This window comes from Puma concolor, chromosome C1 (assembly GCF_028749965.1).
Source record: "Puma concolor isolate L17-30 chromosome C1, mPumCon1.1.hap2, whole genome shotgun sequence".
Lineage (NCBI taxonomy): Eukaryota > Metazoa > Chordata > Mammalia > Carnivora > Felidae > Puma > Puma concolor.
In genome coordinates this window covers 72754283-72779739 of record NC_141674.1, presented here as the reverse complement: position 1 = coordinate 72779739, position 25457 = coordinate 72754283, and the positions used below count along the sequence as shown (strand labels likewise).

General features: G+C 36.9%; 1 protein-coding gene across 5 annotated transcripts in view; it reads left to right on the top strand.

The window, feature by feature from the left end:
* Positions 1 to 25457, top strand: part of COL24A1 (collagen type XXIV alpha 1 chain) — a 404519-nt gene that overhangs the window by 223449 nt on the left and 155613 nt on the right. For all 5 annotated transcript variants that reach the window (XM_086717446.1, XM_025934829.2, XM_086717444.1 and 2 more), the window contains 4 exons: positions 10162 to 10215; positions 14911 to 14964; positions 16632 to 16685; positions 18205 to 18258. In XM_086717446.1, coding sequence (XP_086573572.1) covers positions 10162 to 10215; positions 14911 to 14964; positions 16632 to 16685; positions 18205 to 18258 — 216 coding nt within the window. The remainder of the gene's footprint in view (positions 1 to 10161; positions 10216 to 14910; positions 14965 to 16631; positions 16686 to 18204; positions 18259 to 25457) is intronic.

Sequence of the window (25457 nt, the reverse complement as noted above, 5' to 3'; positions counted from 1 at the left end):
GGACTTGCAAGCCAATCCCCAGAAACCATATATATGTAAAGAACAATTTCCTCCCTTTTATTTAAACAACATTAAGCATTCAGTTTATCGTAAGGATGATAACAGTCATTACCCAAGCATTAAAAGTAGGCTCAACATCACTCATCATTCATCATCAGGGAAATACAAATCAAAACCATGATGAAATATCACCTCACACCTGTCAGAATGGCTAAAATTAGCACAAGAAATAACAGGTGTTGGCAAGAATGTAGAGAAAGGGGAGCCCCTCTTGCACAGTTGTGGAATGCAAACCGGTACAGCCACTCTGGAGAACAGTATGGAGTTTCCCCAAAAAACTTAAAATAAAAGTACCTAATGACTCAGCAGTTGCACTGTTAGGTATTTACCCAAAGAAAACAAAAATAGAGATTTGAAGGGGTACATGCACCTCGATGTTTATAGCAGCATTATCAACAATAGCCAAACTATGGCGAGAACCCAAATGTCCATTGACTGATGAATGGGTAAGGAAGATGTGGCATATATGTACAATGGAATATTACTCGACCATCAAAAAAGAATGAAATCTTGCCATTTTCAATGATGTGAATGGAGCTAGAGTATATTATGCTAAGGGAAATAAGTCAGTCAGAAAAAGACAGACACCATAAAATTTCACTCATATGTGGGAGGGAAATGAGTGGAAGGAAGATGGGCTAGATGGGTGATGGTTATTAAGGAGGATGCTTGTTGTGATGAGCACTGGGTATTGTATGTAAGTGACGAATCATTGAATTCTACTCTTGAAACCAGAATTGCACTGTATGTTAACTAACTAAAACTTAAAGTTAAAAAAATCATGAAACAATAAAAGTAGGCTTAAGGTACCTTATAGCTACACTACTAACACATATCTTGTCAAAGGAAAGATTTAAAAAGGAAATCTGCCTTTACTGATTTAGACATACTCTTAGTTATTTCTAATCTTTTCATGAATAAAGGTCAGTTTTATAGACCAACAATAGTCATGTATTTAGCATACTTTCAGTGCCTATGTATGGACTCACTGATACTTTGCAGTAATTCCATGGCCCTCAGTGGATTGAGACTTATATTTAGGGAAACATGTCAGCACAAGTTGGATATTCCACAAGCAGACTGCTGCAATGGCATTTTGCTGCAGGGTATTTATTAGTAAGTAACACTTGAGGAAAGAGGAAGAGGATGTAAGATTGAATAGATGGAGAAGTCAAACTGATGGGGTCCTACTTAAATCTCAGCCATCCCTACAGAAAACTCTGGATCTTTCATAACCTATCATGTTGGGCTGAATGGCTGGGCTTTTGTACTCTAACTCAGGTACTCTAACTCATAGTATAAGGGCCACCATGGGACGGGTGTGTGGTCAAGAAGGCCCTCTGAAGCTGATGACAGCTTAAGCAGTACCTTCTTCCTTGATGGAGTATCTGGGTGGCCCATATTGATGTTCACCACAGTGCACTCCTTGTGTTACTTGGATTGATTTCATATCCTTTCAGGTAGATGCTCCTCTAGGATTCTGCTGGGTTATCTTCCTGAAGGAAAACTTTTAGAAAAGGAGTGAGAGGTACAAATTATAGCCCCTACTGCATTTAGTTTTAGGACCACAAATGATATCAATCTTCCCCCTCTTTCTGATGATCAGGGTAAATTAACTATACCACAATGGTGACTTTTCCTTGATTTCTGGTGCTCAGATACAGAGAACTTGAAGTGCTCAAGGGGCAGACAAACCTTGCAGTTCAATGGAACTTTTACTGTATCATCTGATAAAAATATGTCCTCTTTGGGCACTAGGACCTCTATTCCAGCAGAGCTTACATTTTGTGGGATGGAAAGTACAGGCAGAGATGTTGGGGGTGGTAGTAAGTAGGATTAATCCTGCTTTCACCCCTTGGTTCCAAGACCAATGAATATTTCCTGTTTGAGACCCAGTACCACATAACTGTCTTTGATTCAGTGTGTATACTTTTTCATCCTTTGAGTGATGCTTTATCATTAAAAGCTGTCACCTCCTAGTTGGCACTTTAACTGCTCCTTTAGCAGGCTATTCCAATGCTCTGTCAGATTGGAAGCTTCTTGTAGTCATGTGATATAACTATTAAATCCCATGAACATAGGCCCACTGTCAGAACTTTTTTGCTATAAAGTGGGTGTCGTGCTCTGACACAATTTTGGGGGGGTCTTGTAAGACAGATATTTTGTAAGATATCAGATACCGCTGCTAATTGAGGCCTGAGGGTAGGAAAGCAACCTACTCCCAGAGTATGTCATTTCTGTTAGAATAAATCGTTGACCTTTCCCGAGTGAACTTGCCCCCCAAGTAGCTGATTGTTCTCCTCAAAGAATGGCATCATTTTATAGGCACAGTGTTGTTCTTTGTTGTTTGCAGTGTGACTATTCAGTGGCAGCAGTAATTAATTTAGCCTTGTTAAATGGGAACCCATGATGTCAGGCTCATGCATACACTTTCCATCTCTCCCACCATGCCCATTTCATTCATATGCCCATTATCCAGCACCGTGATGACTAATGACCAAGACTTGCTGATGTCAACTTTCCAAATCATTCTGTATCCTTCCAGTAATTCTTCCATGTTTGACCTTCTCTAGTAGGCATTAACATTTGATACAAATGTTTTGTCTAATGTGCCCATCTAAACACCTCATTCTCAAATCTTATTCCCAGTGTTAGTCTCCTTCCTTTCAAGTGCCTAACCCACCAGCTGGGTCACTCACAAATACCCACTAGTCTGTATATATTCTAACCTGAAGCCACTTCTCCTTCCCACAAGGTGGATGGTCTGGGGCACTCCCAGAAATTCTGCTCATTACAAATATTCCATTGTCATTGCCTTTTAAGACACTTTCACTGAAGCTATAGTGCATTTTCTATCCATTTTTGGTTCTCAACTACATAGTATCTTAGTTCAGGCTGCTATAAGGAAATACCACAGTCTGGGTGGCTTAAACAACAAATGTGTTTCTCACACTTCTGGAGGTTGGAAAGTCCAACATCAAGGCACTGACCAGATCCAGTGATTGGTAAGGGCCCTCTTCCTGGTTTGCAGATGGCCGTCTTTTCAGTATATCCACACATGGTATAGAGAAAAAGGGCTAGTTCTCTTCTTCTTATAAGGACTTTCATCCCACCCTAGGAGCTCCACTCTCATCACCTAACTACCTCCCAAGAGCCCTACCTCCAAATACCATCCCAATGGAGCTTTAACATATGAATTTTGAGGGGACACAAGCATTCATTCCATAGCATTAAGACTACCCATCCATAAACCAAGCGTGGACTTTTTCCTTCTCAAGCAGCTGGACATAAGGGTTCTCCTAGATACCCAAAGGTGTCTGCTGAAAAAGAGTTTGGGGATCTAGACCACTTCTTCATTCAGTTCGCCTGTACCTCTGTTGTGCTCATGTTCCATCCCACAATGCACTGGAACCATTTATCTTCTGTCTGATACGACAGCTTATGACAGATCCAGATGCATGGTCATTTGGTCCCATGGTTAGGTGCTCAGTCTCTACCCCAGCCTAGTAGCACGCTAGAATTTGATTTTCAAAACACAAAAAATTCTCTGTTGCAAATGGCATGGCCTTGCCTCAAAACCCAAGGAGCCTGTTATGTCCTTCCTATCACAGCTTGCTGTGAGCTCTACATGGCTTCCTTTCCCACCTCTAATGTTTCTAAAACCATAGGGTCTGCCCAGTCATATGGCCCAAGTGGCAAAGCTGCTTACCTCAAAGCTTAGACCCACTACAGGACTTTTCACAATCTCTTGAGGTACGTGCAAGGGTATTAAATCCTATATCGTTGAAGAGTGCTCCCAAACTAATAAACTCTTTCATATCTATTTTTTGTTATATTTATGTTTTTTTATATTATGTCATGGCTCCCTTGATTAAGTACCTCTAAAATTGGGTTCCCACATACTCTCCCAGCTCCTACCAGTATACATTGGCTGGATCTTTCATTTCTTTGGCGTATTGTCTGTTCCTCCTATATCAGACATGGCAAGCTCCAGATGGATTATACTGTGACTTACCCCTAGTTATTGGCATAATGGCCAAAAGAGGATGTATAGACAAAGCCTAATTGGGGTACACATTTTCTATAGGAGAGACTACTAGCATTAAAAAGTAGGCCATTTCTGTAAGCTCATAGAGTTCGAAGGAGTCTGGTGATTCAAAATCTTCAGGGACTTCTATACAGGTGTCCCCATGACAAGTGTCAGGATCCCATTTTTTTTTTCCCCAGCCAAGGCCCTGACCTTGTTCTAATAGGCTTGTCTTGGTTAGAGATTTTACTTTCCCTAGAGTTTGATCATTCTGTTAAATCCTAGGCTTTTACTCAGTTTCTCTGTCCTTCCACTGGAAGAAATAAGAGTCCAAACAACCCTTTAGGGAGCTCTGGGGCATATATGGCCCATCAGAGTAATCCCATATTAGGCAAAAATGGGCATGCCTTCATACTCTCACTTTAGTCTTTGGATGTAGGCCTCTCTGCTGAAGCCTAGACTTTGAAGAAGTTGATTACAGCAGCAAGATCTTCTTAAAGGGCCGTGTGGGCAGCTCATCTCTATTTCCATCACTACTGCTCTATCTAATTTGTTTAGTCATTCACTCAATACATATTTATTAATTATCTTCTATATTCCAAGAGTGTGCTAGGTATAAGGGACACAGTATTAGATAAGGCATTATCCTTGCCTTGTAGAGCAATGCAGACTAATGAACGTATAGAGCACACAGACAAATGAACTTGAGGTTACAGACAGCTTCCTGAATGGTAAAGGATGAGGCAAATGAGCTAAAGTAGCTTACTCCAAGTCACAGTGTCAAATAACTATCTCCTTAGCTTATAGATTTCATTTGAAAATAGGGGTGAAGTGATCCAAAGGTTAGTTTTTTAGGAACAGTGATGTGTTTCCAAACAAACAGAAAAGGTTCATTCATGTTTATCAGGTCATAAAATTACTCCTAAATGAAACGTCCTGAAAAAAATTATAGAGAAAAAAAATAGACAATATCTTCCTTTTGACCATATATTTTCCATGTATAGTCAACTCCATAAGTTTTCTTTTTTTCATCCTGTTTTCTAAATGTTATTGTTCTTGGCCTTTCCTTTTCTCAGTCCACGTACTCACTTTGGTGACTTATCTACTCTCCAGGTCTTTACTGTCTATTTGCTGATTATTCACAAATAATAATAATAATAATAATAATAATAGTAAATAAAATAAATAAAAATAATAATAGTCCTTAGCTCTAGACTTGCATACTTCATTGTGCAGTGAATATTCCTATCAGAATGTCCAGTATATATCTCCTATTCATCGTATCTAAAAAGGAATTCCTCTTTCTTATCCAGATAGATTACACACACTTTATTTCCACTTTTCTATAAATTCCCCATATCTGTCCAAGCTGACGACAGTCTGTATTTTCATTGTTTTGGACAAATATGTGAAGGTATGAGAATTTAAAATGGAGAAACAAATATTAGATATAGAAGTACATTTTCCCACGTAGTGCTTAAAGTTGTCATTTTCATATCTGACCAGTCTTCAGTTTCTCCTACCCTGGAAATTTTGTACTAGGGTGCATCATGTAAGATTACCAATTTTTAAGGTAAAATTAAAATATCAGCAATTGCATATAGTACAACTGAGTACTACTACTTTTTTGTGGTAAGATGACTTCTAAAATTTTTATTTTTAAACAGAGAGTACACACTAATGCAAACATTGAAGCTAATATGTTTCTAAGATGAAACAGAGCTATATCATAGAGAATTTGTCTTATATATAACATTTTCAAGTGAATTTAAAGAGCTTTGGGGGCTGAGATTTTTTTTTTTTATCTTGCAAATGCAATCCTTTCCACACTGAAAATTTGAAACAATGTAGACAAGTTCTAAACCACTGTTAAGGCGCAATTATTAAGTCTAAGAACTTTGTACAAAATTTTTTTTTAACATTTTAGTTTCAACTAGGAAATACTCTAATTTTATATGTCTTTAGTGAACAAGTAGGATGTGGTTACTTTAAAAAATGGCACTAGTGTATTTTAGAGTTTCTACTGACATTTGGAAAAAAATAATAACTTCTTTTCAGTTCGAACAAGTGATTTATTGCACACAAGGCTTTTTGGCCTTTTGAATTTCCGCTTTAGCTTACAAAATCTTTAAATAGACTATTATGTATCCTATTTTATAAGAAGTGAAGTGTTTTCAGTTTGTATAGAGTTGTCCAGCTCTTGACACACAGCATGTTTTGGTTCTAGTCTTTGTCATTTTCTTTAATGTGTGTAAGATGTGGAATCAGTGTTTTGAAACTTTTTAATGAAAATTCTTGGCCAAAAAGGTATAAATTGCTGATAATTCTTATACATGAAGGCTATGGCTTCAGTTACTTGTTTGTAGTTCCCTTAAATATCCAAGAGAAATGATTTGGGCTCTGTGGGCTATAGAGTATCTGTCACAACTACTCTGCCTTTGCAGAGCAAATGTGGCCATAGAACATAGGTTAATAATGGACATTGCTGTGTTTCAGTAAAACTTATTTACAAAAAGAGGTAGCCAGTCTTTGGAGTCACTTTGCTGACTACTACTTTATCTGAAATTCTATAGACTTTATCTTCTTGTAATATTTTTACTATATACTTTGTATTTTAGTTATTAGCTCTTTCTAAATTGACTAGTATAGTGTCTTATACTTGGTATATAATAAATAACTAATGAAATAAGAATGAAATTTTATACATTTCATCTTTGGGAAAATGTACATCATTCCGACAACACTAATTTAGAATTTTTTTCTCCAGAAGTGTATAGCTTGAAAATAGATATAAGAAACTAAAGAGGGGCTCCTGGGTGGCTTAGTCAGTTAAGCATCCTATTCTTGATTTCGGCTCAGGCCATGATCTCAGTGTTGTGAGATGGAGCCCCAAGTCAGGCTCCATGTGGAGCATGGAGACTGCTTAAGATTCTCTCTCTTTGTGTGGAGGTTCCTCAAAAAATTCAAAATAGCACTACCCTGTGACCCAGCAACAGCACTACTAGGAGTTTACCCAAGCAATACAGGAGTGCTGTTGCATAGGGACACATGTACCCCAATGTTTATAGCAGTGCTTTCAACAATAGCCAAATTATGGAAAGAGCCTAAGCATCCATCAGCTGACGAATGGATAGAGAAGATGTGGTTTATATATAAGGGAATGCTACTTGCCAATGAGAAAGAATGAAATCATGCCATTTGCAGCAATGTGGATAGAACTGGTGGATAGAACTAAGTGAAAAAAGTCTGTCAGAGAAAGATGTCATATGTTTTCACTCATATTTGGATCTTGAGAAATTTAACAGAAGACCATGGGGGAAGGGAAGGGGAAAAGAAGAGTTACAAACAGAGAGGGAGGGAGGCAAACCATAAGAGACTCTTAAATACAGAGAACAAACTGAGGGATGATGGGGGGTGGGGGAAAGGGAAAAATGGGTGATGGACATTGAGGAGGGCACCTGTTGGGATGAACACTGGGTGTTGTATGTAAGCCAATTTGACAATAAATTATATTTAAAAAATTCTCTCTCTTTCTTCCTCTGCCACCACCCTACTCATTCTCTCTCTCTGTCTCTCTCTCAGACTCTCAAAATAAATAAACATTTATTTAAAAAAAAAAAAACTAAAGAAAACTAGTGGGAAGAATCAGAGTTTTTTTTTTTTAATTTTTTAAAAGTTTATTTATTTATTTTGAAAGAGAGTGAGAGAGAAAGGGAACTGGGGAGGGACAGAGAGAAAGGGAGAGAGAATCCCAAGCAGGCTCCACACTGTCAGCACAGAGCCTGACACAGCTCAGACCCACGAAATGCGAGATCATGACCTGAGTTGAGATCAAGAGTTGGATGCTTAACTGAGTGAGCTACCCAGGCACGTCAAGACTCAAAGTCTTAATAAATTATTTATGTTCTCCTAATGTACGTTTCATTAAAGAGTCCCTGTGGACAAGGATGTAAGTCTGTGAACTGCCTATTTTCCAGTGAGAACCTATCTCTTCCAAGTATGCCCTTTTGATGGACTGCAACTTCTAATACTTAAATCAGGAGTGCCAAACTCAAATGCCCTACTGGGAGCAGGCAGGTAGTATAAGTAAGTAAAATGGATCAGGTATAAGAGAGAAGAGCAATTGGTATGGACTGTGGTGAACTAAAGAGAGCATCTAAGTAGCAACTGCTACTTAGATTTGTCTAGTATTTGCCTTTGAGAATGCTTGCCTACAAGCAAGCTAGGTCATCTGAAATTAGGAATCTTGGGGCGCCTGGGTGGCGCAGTCGGTTAAGCCTCCGACTTCAGCCAGGTCACGATCTCGCGGTCCGTGAGTTCGAGCCCCACGTCGGGCTCTGGGCTGATGGCTCAGAGCCTGGAGCCTGTTTCTGATTCTGTGTCTCCCTCTCTCTCTGCCCCTCCCCCGTTCATGCTCTGTCTCTCTCTGTCCCAAAAAAATAAATAAACGTTAAAAAAAAAAAAAAAATTAAAAAAAAAAAATTAAAAAAAAAAAAAAGAAGCAGATGAAATTGATTTTAGTAATATTTTATTTAAGCCAGTATCTCTGAAGCATTATCATTTCAATATGTAACCAACTTAAACAATGATTTGAATTTTTTCTTTCTTTTTGTAGTAGATCTTCAAAATCTGGTATCTTTACATTTACAGCACATGTCAGTTTTGACCAGCTACATTTCAAGTGCTCAATAACCACTTAAACTCATCTATACTATTTAAACTCATTGACCTCAGCAAGCTATTTAACTCATTGTCTTTTCTGTAGGGGCATCAGGATAATACTATCAAATATGATTGTTGTGAGGATTAAATCAGGCACATAAGGAGTGCTTAACATATGTTAGTATATCCTTGATCACCAGATAGATTGACAGGTAGGTAGGTAGGTATACACAGGTAAGTGTATAGGTATGTAGGTAGAGAGAGAGAAGAGATTGATATGGATAATGATACAAATATATGTGGATAAAATTATGCCTCATGTATTAACTTCAGTTAGCTTCAATACATCAAATTCTTTTTTCATGATTTAGGTGCCTTCTATATACTAATGCATATTATTGTACAATAATCTATTTAAGCAGGGTCTTTGCTTGGTAGCTATTGAAAAAGAAAATGCTTCATACATCTCTAAATAATAGTAGAAAATAACTTCATAACTGAAAACAGGAGAAGGATTATGCTGCTGTTGTAAAACTTGTCCTGTTATTCTTTGTGTTTTCTATCCTGCTTGAAGTAGAATCCATAAAGACAAGGTGGATGAACACGGAGCATTGTTCACTCTGAAACTGTATTATGATTGCTTTCTTTCATCTCTTTCAGCACACTAATTCATTCTTCACTCAAGCGGTTTACTCTGTCTTCTCTTGCCTACTGACCTCTTCTTATTCTTCAGCTTTCAGATTAGATGTCAAACTTGAGGTTTACCCTGACCATCTTTCCATAGGTCTTCTCTTTCACTCTCTGCCTGGGCATCATAGTTGTTTCCTTTATGAGCCAATATGATGATTTGTAATTATTCATTTTTTAATTTAATTGTTTTTGTCTCTGTATAAGACTCTTTTGCCTTATGAGGGCAGGGCCTAGGTCTGCTAATGAAATTTCAGCAAAGCAATGTAGTACCTGGCACAGAGCAGGCACAAAATATTTCTTGAGTGACAGTGAATTAATGAATGGGCATGTCGTGGTATTAGAAGTTTTCAAAGAAGTCACAGAAAGGATTTCTTCAGCTGATATACTCACATCAAGAAGCTATGGAAAAACCGCAACTTTTTATAACATCCACTGGATTATAAACTCCACAAGGGCAGGAACTGTGTTTGGATTTGAAACAGTGCCTCCCAGCACAGGCCTGCCACCCCTTAGACATTCATATATATTTGTTGATTGAGTGAATAGATTAATTTTGGATGTGAAGTCATAGGTTGGACATCTATACTAGGAAGAATTTCATTCTAATATAAAATTTAGGATAAGTTAGAAGGAAACATATTGATTACAGGTGATTTAAAACCAAGATGCTGTAATAGCAATGCAATAAATGTGTATTTTCTGTTACATTTTTTTCCTAAAAGGGACCTGTCGGTTTACCTGGAGAAGTTGGGATTACTGGAAGCATTGGTGAAAAGGTAATTTCATTCATTTTTTTTTTTAAGTAGTAAGAATGCCAGGCTAAAGTAAAAGGAGGTATTTGGTATTTGGTATTTTATGTTATTAATTAGAAATCACTCATAACTTAAAATATATCACCTGTCCTGAATATCTTAAGTATATTGAATATAGCTAATAGCATATATGTTTCTAATTTTTAAAGGGCAGAGTACTCTTTAGGTTGTGATACTGTGCTCTGAAAAGATGAAACTGATGGTCTAGATTTATGATTAGACCATATTTAAATCTACTTTATCAGAGCAAGCCCCCTAAAGGAAGCCATTTTGAAAGAGAATAAGTAATCACTACCTGCTCCAAGTCTCAGTCACAATCTCTTGCTGTCCACTTGGAATGCAGTATGCATTTATTCATGGATATTCCTGGCTATTGTAATGGAAATTGTAATTTGCTTAAAGATTACCTAAAATCATTACTTGGGAGTGATTTTCCATGTTGAGTTTCAAATTTAGGGAAGCTTTTTTTTTTTTTTTTTTAATAAAAAGTAATTCTTTACTTGAAACCTCCAAGGGCATTTAAAATTTCTTTTATGGAATCTTATAATGGACTAGTAGATAATAACCCAAAAACTTTGACTCTTTGACTAAAACCTAACTTGCTGAATATAATTTGTAAACATGATGTTCTAGTGCAATTACTACATGAGGCTACTTTGTGAATAATTAAGTGGAACCAGGACTAGAAGTAAATTAAATAATATTCTAGTTATTTCCATCCGAATTTTTTGGGGTTCAACAAAGAATATGTATTCACCCTATCCACTGAATATTTCTTATATATTAGCTTACAAGTAAGTAAGTAGTTTATCTGGCACAACATTTAAGGCAGACAGTATCATAGATACAGAAACAATAGCAGTTCCTTAGCTTTCCTTTCTTAGAAGTATTTGAAACCTTTGGCTACTCCTTCCTTTTTTTTTTTTTTTCCTTTCAAGTTTTTATTTCAATTCTAGTTAGTTAACATACAGTGCAGTATTGGTTTCAGGAATAGAATTCAGTGATTCATCACTTACATACAACACCTAATGCGCCTCACAAGTGCCCTCCTTAATAACCATTACCCATCTAGCTTATCTTCTACCCACCTCTGTCCATCAACCCTCAGTTTGTTCTCTATTGTTGAGTCTCTTATAGTTTGTTTCCCTCTCTCTTTTATTTTCCCTTCCCACATGTTCATCAGTTTTATTTCTTTAATTACACATGTAAGTGAAATCGTATGGCATTTTTCTTTCTCTGACTTACTTCACTTAGCATAATACACTCTAGTTCCATCCACATTGCTGCAAATCGAAAGATTTCATTCTTTTTGATGTTCTTTATTCGTCAGTCATTGGGTGGATGGACATTTAGGCTTTTTCCATAGTTTGACTATTGTTGATAATGCTGCTGTAAACATCGATGTGCATGTATCCCTTCCAATCTGTATCTTTATATCCTTTGGGTAAATGCCTAATAATGCAATTGCTAAGTCCTCAGGTAGTTCTATTTTTAGTTTTTTAAGGAACCTCCATGCTGTTCTCCAGAGTGGCTGCACCAGTTTGCATTCCACCAGCTGTGTAAGAGGGTTCCCCTTTCTCTACATCCTCACCAACATCTGTTGTTTCTTGTTAATTTTATCCATTCGAGAGATGTGAGATGGTATCTCATTGTGGTTTTGATTTGCATTTCCCTGATGATAAGTGATGTTGAGCATCTCTTCATATGTCTGTTAGCCATCTGGACATCTACTTTGGAAAAATATCTATTCTTATCCTCTGCCCATTTCTTAACTGGATTATTTGTTTTTTGGGCATTAAGTTTGATAAGTTCTTTATAGATTTTGGAAACGAATCCTTTATCAGATATGTCATTTGCGAATATCTTCTCCCATTCTGTAGGCTGCCTTTTAGTTTTGTTGATTGTTTCCCTTGCTGTACAGAAGCTTTTGTATATTGATGAAGTCCCAATAGTTCATGTTTGCTTTTGTTTCCCTTGCCTCCAGCAATACGTCTACTAAGAAGTCACTGTGGCTGAGATCAAAGAGGTTTCTGTCTGTGTTCTCCTCTAGGATTTTGATTGTTTCCAGTCTCACATTTAGGTCTTTCATCCATTTTGAATTTATTTTTGTGTATGGCGTAAGAAAGTGGTCCAGTTTTATTCTTCTGCATGTTGCTGTTCAGTTTTCCCAACACCATTTGTTGAAGAGACTGTCTTTTTTCCATTGGATATTCATTCCTGCTTTGTTAACGATTGGTTACTTATGTGGTTGTGGGTCCATTTCTGGCTTTTCTATTGTGTTCCATTGATCTATGTGTCTATTTTCGTGACAGTACCATACTGTCTTGATCACTACAGCTTTGTAATACAGCTTGAAGTCTGGAATGGTGATGCTTCCAGCTTTGCTTTTCTCTTTCAGGGTTGCCTTAGCGATTTGAGGTCTTTTGTGGTTCCATACAAACTTTCAGATTGTTTGTTCTAGCGCTGTGAAAAATGCTATTAGTGTTTTGATTAGGATTGCATTAAATGTGTAGATTGCTTTGGATAGTGTAGACATTTTAACATTGTTTGTTCTTCCAGTCCATGAGCATGGAATGTCTTTCCATATCTTTGTGTCATCTTCAATTTTTTTCATAAGTGTTCTATAGTTTTCATAGTACTATCTTTTACCTCTTTGGTTAGGTTTATTCCTAGGTATCTTATTGTTTTTTGGTGTAATTGTAAATGGGATCAATTCCTTGATTTCTTTTTCTGCTGCTTTATTATGGTGTACAGAAATACAACAGATTTCTTTTTTAATTTTATTTTTATTTATTTTGAGAGAGAGAATGCACGCATGCATGCAAGGTGGGGAGGGGCAGAGAGAGGGGGAGAAAGAGAATCCCAAGCAGGCTCTGTGTTGTCAGCACTGAGCCTGACATGGGGCTCAATCTCAACAACCATAAAATCAAAGCCTGAGCCTAAATCAAGTCAGACACTTAACTGAGTGAAACACCCAGGCGCCCCAGGAAATGCAACAGATTTCTGTATGTTGATTTTATATCCTGTGACTTTGCTGAATTTATGTATTAGTTCTAGCGATTTTTTGGTGGAGTCTTTTGGGTTTTCTACAAGAGTATCATGTCTGAAAATAGTGAAAGTTTGACGTCTTCCTTGCAGATTTGGATGCCTTTTATTTCTTTTGTTGTCTGATTACTACGGCTAAGACTTCTGGTACTGAAATGTTTAAATTAAGTCACAGTCAACATATCTAAAGTGTATCAATATTCCCCCCACATTCAAATTGGCCTCTTCCCAATTATCCCATTTCTATTAGTGTGCCTTATACCTATCTCAATTCTTCCAGTCTTCTGGAATAAAAAGAGTGAAATCCATATTTACTTTCCCTTTTCCTTCATTCTCTATGCCTAATCTTTTAGCATGACTTAGAGTTTTTTCTATATAAGCTTTCTTTTTATATATATATATATAAGCTTTCTTTTCTAACAGTCATTCCAAAGCTATCCCCTCAGACATACTCTTACCAGTTTATCTTAAATTTACCTCCTGTCATATTTACCCTGCCCTTCCCTTTAAATCCTCTAATCCATCGCAGGTACTACAAGAGGACTAATTTTGATGGGCATGATGAAACATTTTTAAAAACCATCATTGGCCCCCTATTCCTGACCCTGTTAACTCCTCTACTTTACTGTCAAGGTACTACATAATCTTGGCTCAATCAGTTCATCCAACAAATTTTCTAATATTCTCCAATATAAACCTTTCTCTCTCCCATCTCGTATATGACATACCTGTTTCAATTCCTATTCTCACTATTTTGTTGCTTTAGAATATCCTCTCCTCTTCCCTCTATTTATTCAAAGCCAAACTATAGGACTGAAATCCTTATCTCCTCCATAAAGTCTTCCCAGATTCCTCTAATCCTTCCTGATTTCTTGTCTTCCTGGACTTAGAATAAGCACCACACAATTTACAATTTAATTGTCCTCTAATTGATTACCTTTGTTAATATCATGTCTCCAAATACTTGAGAGTAGACTCTAAGTCAAATTTCCGTTAGATCTCTCCAACTCTTGTACATTGAAAGTGCTTAATATATATTTATTGATTTTTGACAATCAATAATAATATGACATATACAAAATCAGATAATTTCAAAAAATAAATATTTGTAATATTTTCATTCTGACTTAGTTTCTTCTGTGCAAAGCCAAATCTTCTGCACTAAGATTATGACAATCTTGGGAATTTTAATGTGAATCAGTTTAATTACTTTAATCTGCTATGGCATGTTTGATTATCCTGATCATACTTAATTGCTCAGGTAGGTTGACAGAACAGAAATAAAATTTTATTCAGTGGTTATAGAGATTAGTTAATTTTGACAATATTTTTGATACTTTTACTACTATTTTATATGTCTCAAAATGGTAAGCATTTCTCCTTACAAAGCAACAATACTTTTAGTATTTTATCCCTTGAAATATACCTTAGGGGGATTTTTATTGTCTTAAAAGTCTAGCAACTTGAAGGTAAAGTGCAAAATCTGTAAATTAAAAAGTATTAGCAATTAAGGTAAGATATACATGTAAGGTATGATTCTGACAATTTCACTTAGCTCAATCATGACTGGTTAGCTTGCCTCAGTGTTTTTTTTTTTTTTCTTTGTTTTAAAAGGGAGAACGTGGAAGTCCAGGTCCACAAGGTCCCCAGGGGGAAAAGGGTGTCATGGTAAGAGCTTAGTGATTTGAAATATATATTTCCAAAGAACATAGTAATTCCAGAGGTGGGATTGCCTTGAATGGAATTTAAGTAAGTGAAAATTTCTATTTTATAGTATATTTCCATTAGAATTTTCTTTTCCCTTAAACAGTTTACCTTTCAAATGCTGATTGGCACTAACAAGCATGCAAATCAGATGGCTTGGTCAAGTGAGTCTATCGTTTTAAGAGAAGAATTAAACTGCCATAAATTAGCTGAAATGGATGAAAAAGAAAATTCAATTAGGATTCTACTTTTCTTTCATTACTTATAGTTTATATGACACATATCATCACTGCCACTCATCTATGAGTTTGTGGTCCTGAAGTAATTCTTTGATATATAAAAGATCAGAATCCGAATTCATCTTACTGTCTTGCACCTTTAAGGTAGTAATAGCTGACAGATGTTATATATAGATTGTTTTTTTTTTTTTTAGTTTATTAAATAGTTTCTAAACATGACAGGAACTAGAACAAAAAAAATTTATAAAAGAATCTTGCTTTCCCAAAATATATCATAATAGATCTGGTGGCACATAATACTATATACAAATTTATTTTACCCAAGCTACTCTTTTAAAAAAAAAATTTTTTTTTAATGTTTATTTATTTTTGAGGCAATGTGAGAGACAGAGGGCAAGCAGCGGAGGGGCAGATAGAGGGAGACACAGAATCCAAAGTGGGCTCCAGGCTCTGAGCTATCAGCCCAGAGCCAGAGAAGGGGCTTGAACTCACAAACCGTGAGGTCATGACCTGAGCCGAAGTCGAACGCTTAACCAACAGAGCCACTCAGGCACCCCCCTAAGCTATTCTTTAGTTTTAAATTCTGTATTGTCAGCAAAATACTATAAGATTATTTTCTTACCTATGTCCAATTGCTGTCAAGCAAAATATTTAACATACCCATTAGGTTAATCAATTTCAGGGATTATTGCCTACTAAGATTAGTATTAATATCATAAAAGGTGTGGTACTTCTAAAATTTGACAGGCTACACTATTTCTACACATTCACATTCCTTAATTATAGAATTCCCTGACTTCTGACACTGAAATGGTTTCATGGTCTATATAACATAACATATATCTATTCATAGCATAACAAAACCTACAGAATATAAGATGAATATTCTATTCTCAGTAGGTCATAATATATGATTCTGGTTTGAAAATTTCTTTCCTAGCCAAAGTGTTACTAATAAAAGGTTCACAGCTTCCCTGTAAACATTACTTATTTATTTATTTTTTTTAATGTTTATTTATTTTTGAGAAACAGAGAGAGACAGAACACAAGCAGGGGAGGGTCAGAGAGAGAGACACAGAATCCAAAGCAGGCTCCAGGCTCTGAGCTGTCAGCACAGAGCCTGATGCGGGTCTCGAACCCACAAACTGCAGGATTGTGACCTGAGCCAAAGTTGGCCACTTAACTGACTGAGCCACCCAGGCGCCCAACATTATTTATTTCTATTATCTAACTGTGGAATATTTCCTATGGCCTTTTATATCTTTGATAGGAAAGAGATTTTATTACATTAACACCTTTTATTGCTGTTTATAATTTACTGGTTTGTCTTCAATGAAAATGATCAGATAGAACAGAGACTTTATGTTTTTCATATTTTTATTCAAATTTTAGGGATATCCAGGTCCTCCCGGGGATCCAGGACCCATTGGTGCCCTGGGATTACCTGTAAGTACAGAAAAGACTTTATATTCCCTTCTAGGACATCTATTTAAATTTAATTGTATGATTTTAGTTATACTATATTTTTTGCTTTTATGCAAAATAAGTAATGTATAAATTGATGGAGGCCACTTCTCTCCCCAGTCAAGGCAAAACACTCCAGAATATGTCATGGTATCTTAAACTCCCTTGACTCTACTTGCTATATTATTTATCGCTCACTTTTAATAATTTGGACAATTCTGTAGTCTAAAACAAAAAGAAATTTAAACTTTCTTTTGAATAGCCATGTATAAGAAGACAGCGTCAGTTATCAAGCTTAGAAGTGAGCTTAAATAAACAAATCACAAACAAGTTCCAACATATTTTCCTTAGAAATCTGCAAATATTTTCAAATGCCCAGATAAAAGTCGAAGAAAATATACCTTCATTGAACAAATATTGAGTTTTGAAAATACTCCATTTGTGATATAGAGAAAGGTAATAAAATCATATCTGTAAAGAAATAAAGTTTGGCTTATCAAAATTTGACCGTTATCATCAACTTAAATATGAAAAAGATAAGCCTTAATAATCACCTCAACAGAGCTATTATCAGAAATGATTTATGCTGTTTTGTGAAGCTCCTGTTTTAAAGAGAGGCCTGATTTTCCAGTACACTGAGAGACATGTTATTGACTTCTAAAATTAGGAAGATTGGTGTTGATCGGTACAGTTGCCAATCTTTTTACTCACATAAGATAATAAATAAACCCAACATTCTATAAAAGATCACTGTTTTTACCTACCTAATTTTATATAGATAAATAAATTTTGTTTTCTAATTGAGTCTTTATTGAAGACTATAAAAAATTCATTGTAATTGACTTAGTAATAAGTAACAACTTAATCTTCATTACAGTCTATTTGTGGCATATTAATTTGGTGCATTTTGTGACTTTTCACAGTAACAGGAAACATACATTTTTATGTGATGGATTATCATAAATGTCTAGAATCATGAGGAAAAAAATCCTGCAACAATAGCCATTGCTTTTTTGATGTACCAGCTGACTTCACTGGCTAGATGGGTGTCTCTTTCCACTGTCACTCTATATGTGTTCCTCCTGAAAACAACTTAGAATACTGGGAGAGTGGAGAATATTGGGGAGGAAAGTATGGCATTTATTTCAGAAATAAAGCATATTTTTATTATTTTTTTTCAACATTTATTTATTTTTGGGACAGAGAGAGACAGAGCACGAACGGGGGAGGGGCAGAGAGAGAGGGAGACACAGAATCGGAAACAGGCTCCAGGCTCTGAGCCATCAGCCCAGAGCCCGACGCGGGGCTCAAACTCACAGACCGCGAGATCGTGACCTGGCCGAAGTCGGACGCTTAACCGACTGCGCCACCCAGGCGGCCCAATAAAGCATATTTTTAAGGAGACTAACCAATTTTATTTTAAGATTCCCAAGGTCATAACTACTATTTTGATAACATTCCTGTGAATTCTATAACTGATTTTTAAATGTTCAACATGTAGGGTCATGTGGGAGCAAGAGGACCACCTGGAAGTCAAGGTCCTAAAGGACAAAGAGTAAGTTATCTAATGCAGGAAGTACATTAACCTCAAAAAGATGGCTTCATAAATGTGATGCGTTCAGCAAAAATAGCTCCATGTCTTCTAGATTGTGCTTATTGTTTTTTTCCTTATTTTTGTTACATTAGATGAACTACTTACATTAATTTAAGTGTGACCATAATCATTTGTACCGATAAAACCACACTTTTCCGTTTTATGTTTTACAAATTTTACTAATTTACATAGAATTCTTCTTTCTTATTCTCAATTTCCAGTTCCACTCTTTGGGAAAATTATAAATGTGAAGATGTTTAAATAAATTATTTTTCTACTCACAACAGACTTACATAGTAACATCCTGACAAAATAAGAACGATAGAAAATGGAATGAAGACACACACAGGATAACTAAGAGTTTGTTCATTGTAAATCAGAAGTGATATAATCGTCATTGTTTAGTAATTAGAAATCTTTCAATCTTTGAGTCTTTTAAACATTAAATCCTTTTTTTGAGAAATCAGAACCACAGTATATTGCATGCTTGTCACATGCCAGGCACCTTTACATATATTATTTTACTTAATACTTAAAACTACCCAGAGAAGACGTATAGTCTCAGATATTCTAGCCGAGGAAAACAGAGCTCAGAGACGTTTAAGTATATGGTCTATAGGCACACAGAGAGAAATGACAAAACCAGGATTCAAATCTTAGTGTGTTTACTCCCAAGCGAATGCTTATTAAGGAGTTTTTCTCCCTTGATAAATTTGAATATGTGGGCTTTAAGAATTCTCTTTCTTCCTTGGCTTTACCTTGAATTTTAGAGCTAGTGAAGAAAATATTTATAAATTCTAAAAACATGCTGTCCAACTAACAAATTTTGTTAAAAACAAAACAAAAATTGCCTTTTCCAGTTGGCAAATGGGAGAAAAGTATTATGAATGCCCAGTTGGAACAGCTTTAGCTTCATGCCCTGTGTTTTAGGTGAAGATTGACGAAAGAGAGCAAATTTATCTCTATTATTATTTCTTTTCTGAAAAACTATTTTTCTTATTGGGTTATAGATTTACAATCTCTAAATAATCTCGATGGCCACATCTACTTTAGTCCAAATGGTGTTTAAAATAATAGAATAAAAAATGACAGTAGATGATCTGTACCCACACTGTCATGTAGTGGTCTGCACCCTGCCACCATTCAATACTTGGTCGGGTCCAATGTGTTTATTCGGCTTTGTATTAGTCAGAGTGAGAAAGTTCAACCAGTTTTGTGAGAGTTGAAACGAAGCAGAATACTTTGCTGTGTTTTGCCCTTTGTTAATTAAGTAATTGAGGTCTTATTGATTGTCCAAGTAGAAGTCATGTGCCTGAGCAAGATCTCCTCTGAACCACTTGTGCTATCTGCTAATTCGTATGGAAAGTTCATTTGCTCTGTGGTTTTCTGACCTCCCCATGACCCTTGGGTAGATAGTTACCCTTTTCTAGTTTGCCACTTTGTCCTCAACTCTTACCTCCTCAATGGCCTATTTTCTTCTTATCCTCCAGATACATTTACTGATTCTCTCCCAAAATGGCTTCTCACAATTATTTAAAGTTCATTCATTACTTACTAAACAAGGAAATCTTATTTAGAAATAAAGACTTTGTTGAATGAACACACTTCCTTTGCAGGAGAATATTTCAGGCAATTCATGAACATTGAGAATACAAAAAAAAAAAGAACTGAAGACCAGAATATTTGAAAAAGAATGTATTATTAGAAAGTTCCATTCTAGATGTCACCTAGTATCTTCCCGTTTCCACTCTTTTCTTCTTATCAAACTCTTCTCCACTATGGATGTGATCTCAATATTCTAGGTCCATCTTTCCCAATGTTTTCCATTAGCAAAAAAAAAAAAAAAGTGTTATGCCCAGAATTCGTGATCCCCAAAGACCACCAAGGAGCCGAGTCCGATGCAAAAGCAAAAGAGCCTTTATTCGAGCTAGCTCAAGTTCAATCCCCTACCTGCACCGACGCAGCGGTGAGATACCGGGGAGAGAGAGCGAGTTTCAAAAGCACAAAGGTTTTATTGGGGTCTAGGGGCAGTTGGTGAGGTAATGGCTGTGGCCTCAGCCGATTGGCTGGGGAAGGGTCAGAGTCCTGTTAGCAGGTCGCCAGGGCGTGTTTTGATGGGAAGTTTGAACAGGTGAGCGGGAGGTTACTCAAGGGGAGGAGGCGTGGTCAAGGTGGAGGACACAGAACAAGATGGAGTTGGCCAGCGTAGGTCTGCCCTTTCAAAAGAAGAAGAAGAAGGAAAAAAGGAAGGGAGGGAAGGAGGGAGGGAGGGAGGGAGGGAGGGAGGAAGGAAGGAAGGAAGGAAGGAAGGAAGGAAGGAAGGAAGGAAGGAAAAGAAAGAAAGGGAGAAAGAAAGAAAGAAAGAAAAGAAAGAAAGAAAGAAAGAAAGAAAGAAAGAAAGAAAGAAAGAAAGAAAGAAAGAAAAAAGAAAGAAAGAAAAAGAAAGAGAGAAAAGAAAGATGACGATATATGTCTAACCCACTGAGATAAATGAAAAAGGTATCTGGTTCAAAGTCCCTGTGCTCCAGCTCTTCTCTGCCATGCCAATGGCTGAGGGGGTTGATCTTCCCAGCACATTTGTAACCCCTTTGTGGCACACAACTGTGTCACAGTACACTGGAGAGGAAGCTGTGCCCAGGCACACTGACACTGAGATCACACAGAGAATTATCATTATGGAACTAGTGCTTATGTGCCCTTACTGTGTTGCCTGTGACTTACACTGTTATCACATGGCCATGTGAACATCATGAATAATAGGACACTCTCTTAATTAGGGGTCTGCCTGCCCATCCATCTGTCATTCAACTATCTAACATTTACTGATTTCTTACAATTTGTCAAGCATTCTCCTCATACCATGGAGGATCCAGTGTTAACTACGTTTCAGATCTGGACCACATGGATTTTTCTATTTAATTAGTTACAGCCTGCTTGGCATTTGAAATGTTGTACAATACTGTACAATTTCCAGAGGATAAGAAAAGCTCAGACAGCCAACAATGTCTGCCATCCCAGAAAACAACCTAAATAATTTAGAATAATGAAAATTTGTCTAACCTGCTTTGTGAAGGTTGTAAAATCCTGCTTCTTATATAGATGAAAAAAAAAAGCAGGATAGGCTGAAAGTATCATTCTTATGATTTGAGATTCTTAGGTGGGAGATTTGCCACAAATGTAAAGTACTATTATTTATCCTACATACTCTATGCTTTTTTCCACCTGCGAAGTTTGGCTAAAGAATAGTTACTTAATGGGGCGGCTGGGTGGCTCAGTCGGTTGAGCGTCCGACTTCGGCTCAGGTCACTATCTCACAGTTCATGAGTTCGAGCCCCGCGTCGGGCTCTGGGCTGATGGCTCAGAGCCTGGAGCCTGCTTCTGACTCTGTGTCTCCCTCTCTCTCTGCCCCTCCCCCATTCATGCTCTGTGTCTCTCTGTCTCAAAAATAAATAAACATTAAAAAAAAAAATTAAAAAAAAAAGAATAGTTACTTAAGTGTAGTAAAATAACTTAACATGCCAAAGCTAATACATATAATATATACAATCATATCCCCCATATAGACGATATAGGCTAGCGGATTCTCTACTATAGTACCAGAAAGATGGTAGGTTAGCCTTTTTGGGTCACTAAGAATCAGCACAACTTTAGTTGCTGTCCCTCATGCACACATGGAACTCACTGGGGCTAAGTAACTGATCTGGTGATATCTCCCCAATGTGTACTTCTGTGTCCTGTGTCCAGCTGCCCTGACAGAAGAGATGGCACACCTAGCAAAGTTATCCTCTCTTTTCTTGCCCATGGATTGGGTCTTTGATCATTAGGCAACTTCAGATTTTGTGTCCTTCCTCTAGAGGGGTGGTATAGAGGCATTCAATTAAATGATTTGTATTCTATGCTATTTAGGATTTAAATAGGGAGAAAAGATTGAAATGGCTGTATTAGAAATATGTTTTAGATTTTGTATGCAAGATATAGAATGTATAGGATTATAAAATTTTTGAATTGTGGCTTCTTCAAGGAAATGTATACCATATTGGGAAACCAGCCATCAGCATTTGTGATTAGGCTTGATGCTAGCACTACCTGGAGGACACCAAGTGATGAAGAGGAGCTTCTTGTGTGGTTTCTTCTCCTGGAAGAATTTATAACAAGACTAGGATGAAATGATCTTTCCACAAAAAGTCACAGATAATATTAGTTTTTGTTTAAGAGAATGTTTTGTTCCAGCTGTGTTAATCAAGAGCCAGAAAAGACTGCTAGGCATAATTAGTTAGGCACCTGAGTAATTTAAAATTAATAGAGGGATCTGGGGCTCCTGGGTGGCTCAGTCGGTTAAGCGTCTGACTTCAGCTCAGGTCATGATCTCACTGCTCGTGGGTTCGAGCCCTGTGTTGGGCTCTGTGCTGACAGCTCAGAGCCTGGAGCCTGTTCTGGATTCTGTCTCTCTTTTTCTCCACCCCTCCCCCGCTCACACTCTGTCTCTGTCTCTCTCAAAACTAAATAAACATCAAAAAAATTAATAAAAAATAAAAAAAATTAATAGAGGGGTCAAGCAAAGACAGATGGATGTGGTTAAAAGGAAAAACATACTGAATCCAAATTAGAAAGACATTTGTTCTGTGAATAAGGGTTGTTTCTTTCATTCATAGATACTTTAGCTTATTAAAATTGATTACAAGTGTTATAGAGATGGTCTTATAATTCTCATAAAAGCTTCCTACATAAACAAGTGTGCTGTTTATGTGTTTTCATCACAGTTTTTTTTTTTTTTATTGTAGCATATATATGAAATAGCGGTTTTGTCTCCTATCCTGTAATACTTCTAGGACTATATTGATTGTTCAGGAATTGTGTTAACCCTTTAAGATTATTGCCTACAATTCAAATACTTGCTATTTTATGAAACATGTTTAATTTATGGACTGAGTTATCAGACTTTATTCCAGTTTTTAGAACCTACTAACAGCCACTTATTGTAGCCAACTTTTTCTTAAAAAGGATAAAGATCAGATATTTTATTTAGCCAGCATACATTCTCCAAGAGGTTTATAGATAATCAGATATTTTAAAGCAGGTATTAAAAAAAATAACTTGGGGCACCTGGGTGGCTCAGTCAGTTAAGCATCCAACTTCAGCTCAGGTCATGATCTCACGGTTCGTGAGTTTGAGCCCCGCTTCAGGCTCTGTGCTGACCGCTCAGATCCTGAAGCCTGCTTCGGATTCTGTGTCTCCTTCTCTCTCTGACCCTCCCTGCTGATGCTCTGTCTCTCTCTCTCTCTCTCTCTCAAAAATAAATAAACATTAAAAAAAATTAACTTTATGCCCATTAAATGCCTATTATAATACTCTTCATCTCTCTTGGATCTTGTCCTAAAACTTACTTTGCCTCAGGAGTCAAAGAAGGCACGTTAACTAACCCAGGGTTAACTTTTACAACTGATATCAGAATGAAACTTAGACACACTGATAAAGCTAAGCTTTGAGTTAATTAATTTAGCCTTAACCGAAGCATAGAGAGTATTGAGCTTTCCTAGTGTTCTTCCAGCCTTACATCTTAATTAGCAGCCTTAGGCTTTACAGGCTTTAATTAATGCAATTGCTATACTTAGACCTTTAAAAGAAAAAACTAAATGTGGTTATCTTTGTCATCACTGTAGGAGCAGAAACTTCTCTTTCTTTGTTCCCCATATAGTCCTCATTTAGTAAATGAAATAATAATATGAAAGTATTTTTTAAATACCCCCTCTCCACCCAAGCAAACCTACACTTCCAGTTTGTTTGCTATTAATGCTGTCCTCACTCTACTAGTTATTTATAACAAAATGTCCAAGAAAGATAGAGATTTCAGGTTGCAAAAGAGTTGAGTACCCAAATAACAGTGGACACATTTTTTTTTTAATTGAACTATAGTTGACACACGTTGTTACATTAGTTTCAGGTGTATTACATGTGATTTAACAACTGAGTTTATGCCCTACTCACCACAAACGTAGCTACCATCTGTCACCAGACACACTCCTTCCTTTTTGTACTCCCTCAACCACCTTCTGTTATGACTCCAAAAATTTTTGTAAAGTGTTTCCTTACAGGTGAGAAAGAGGAGAAATGTGCTTAAAAGGAGACAGAGAAAGAGAATCAATACAGGCTGCTGAATTTTTAAGGTGAAGGTGATGATTAGAACCAGGTCCTGAGGAATCTTTGCACTTAAAACTTCAGTCATCCTGGGGCGCCTGGGTGGCGCAGTCGGTTAAGCGTCCGACTTCAGCCAGGTCACGATCTCGCGGTCCGTGAGTTCGAGCCCCGCGTTGGGCTCTGGGCTGATGGCTCAGGGCCTGGAGCCTGTTTCCGATTCTGTGTCTCCCTCTCTCTCTGCCCCTCCCCCGTTCATGCTCTGTCTCTCTCTCTCCCAAAAATAAATAAACGTTGAAAAAAAAATTTTTTTAAAAAAAAAACTTCAGTCATCCTTTAATAATTGCTTTTTTTAAATTTTAGTTACTTAACTATTAAACATTCCAAGCTTGTCCCCACCTCAGGACCTTTGCAGTTTCAATTTCTTCTGCCAGAATGATCTTCCCCAAGTTATTTGCAAAGCCTGAAATCTTACCTCCTTCAGGTGTCTACCCATATGTCATTTTAGAGAGACTTTTCAGACCACCCTTTCTAAAATTGGGGTCCCCATTTTGAATTCTCTCTAGTCCCTTGAGTTCTTTTTTTACTTCATTACACTTGACTACTTATTGTCATTTTATAGTTCAAGTTTATATATTTATTTCATTGTTTATGTATTTAGGGATGTGTCTCTTCTCCCTACCGTATCTTCAGTGCCTGAAACAGCGCCTGGCTTATCATAGGCACTCAGCAAATGTTTGCTAAATGAGTGACACACTTTGAAAGTCTCTTATCTATTCAATTGAGTCCATATTCCTCAACTTGACATTCAAGGTTCTACACAATAAGACTGTAATTCAAGTTTACAGTCTTTTATGGAAAAATAGGGCAGAAACGGAAGTTAGGGACAAATTGTGGAGTACTGTAAGTACAGACGGAGATTATAGAGCTATGGCTTTAACTTTAGTCTGACCAGTGGAGATCCTCATGGAGTGTGAGCCTTCTCTCTAATCCCATGAGTGTGCGTAAGAGGATCAGGGAATGCAGTA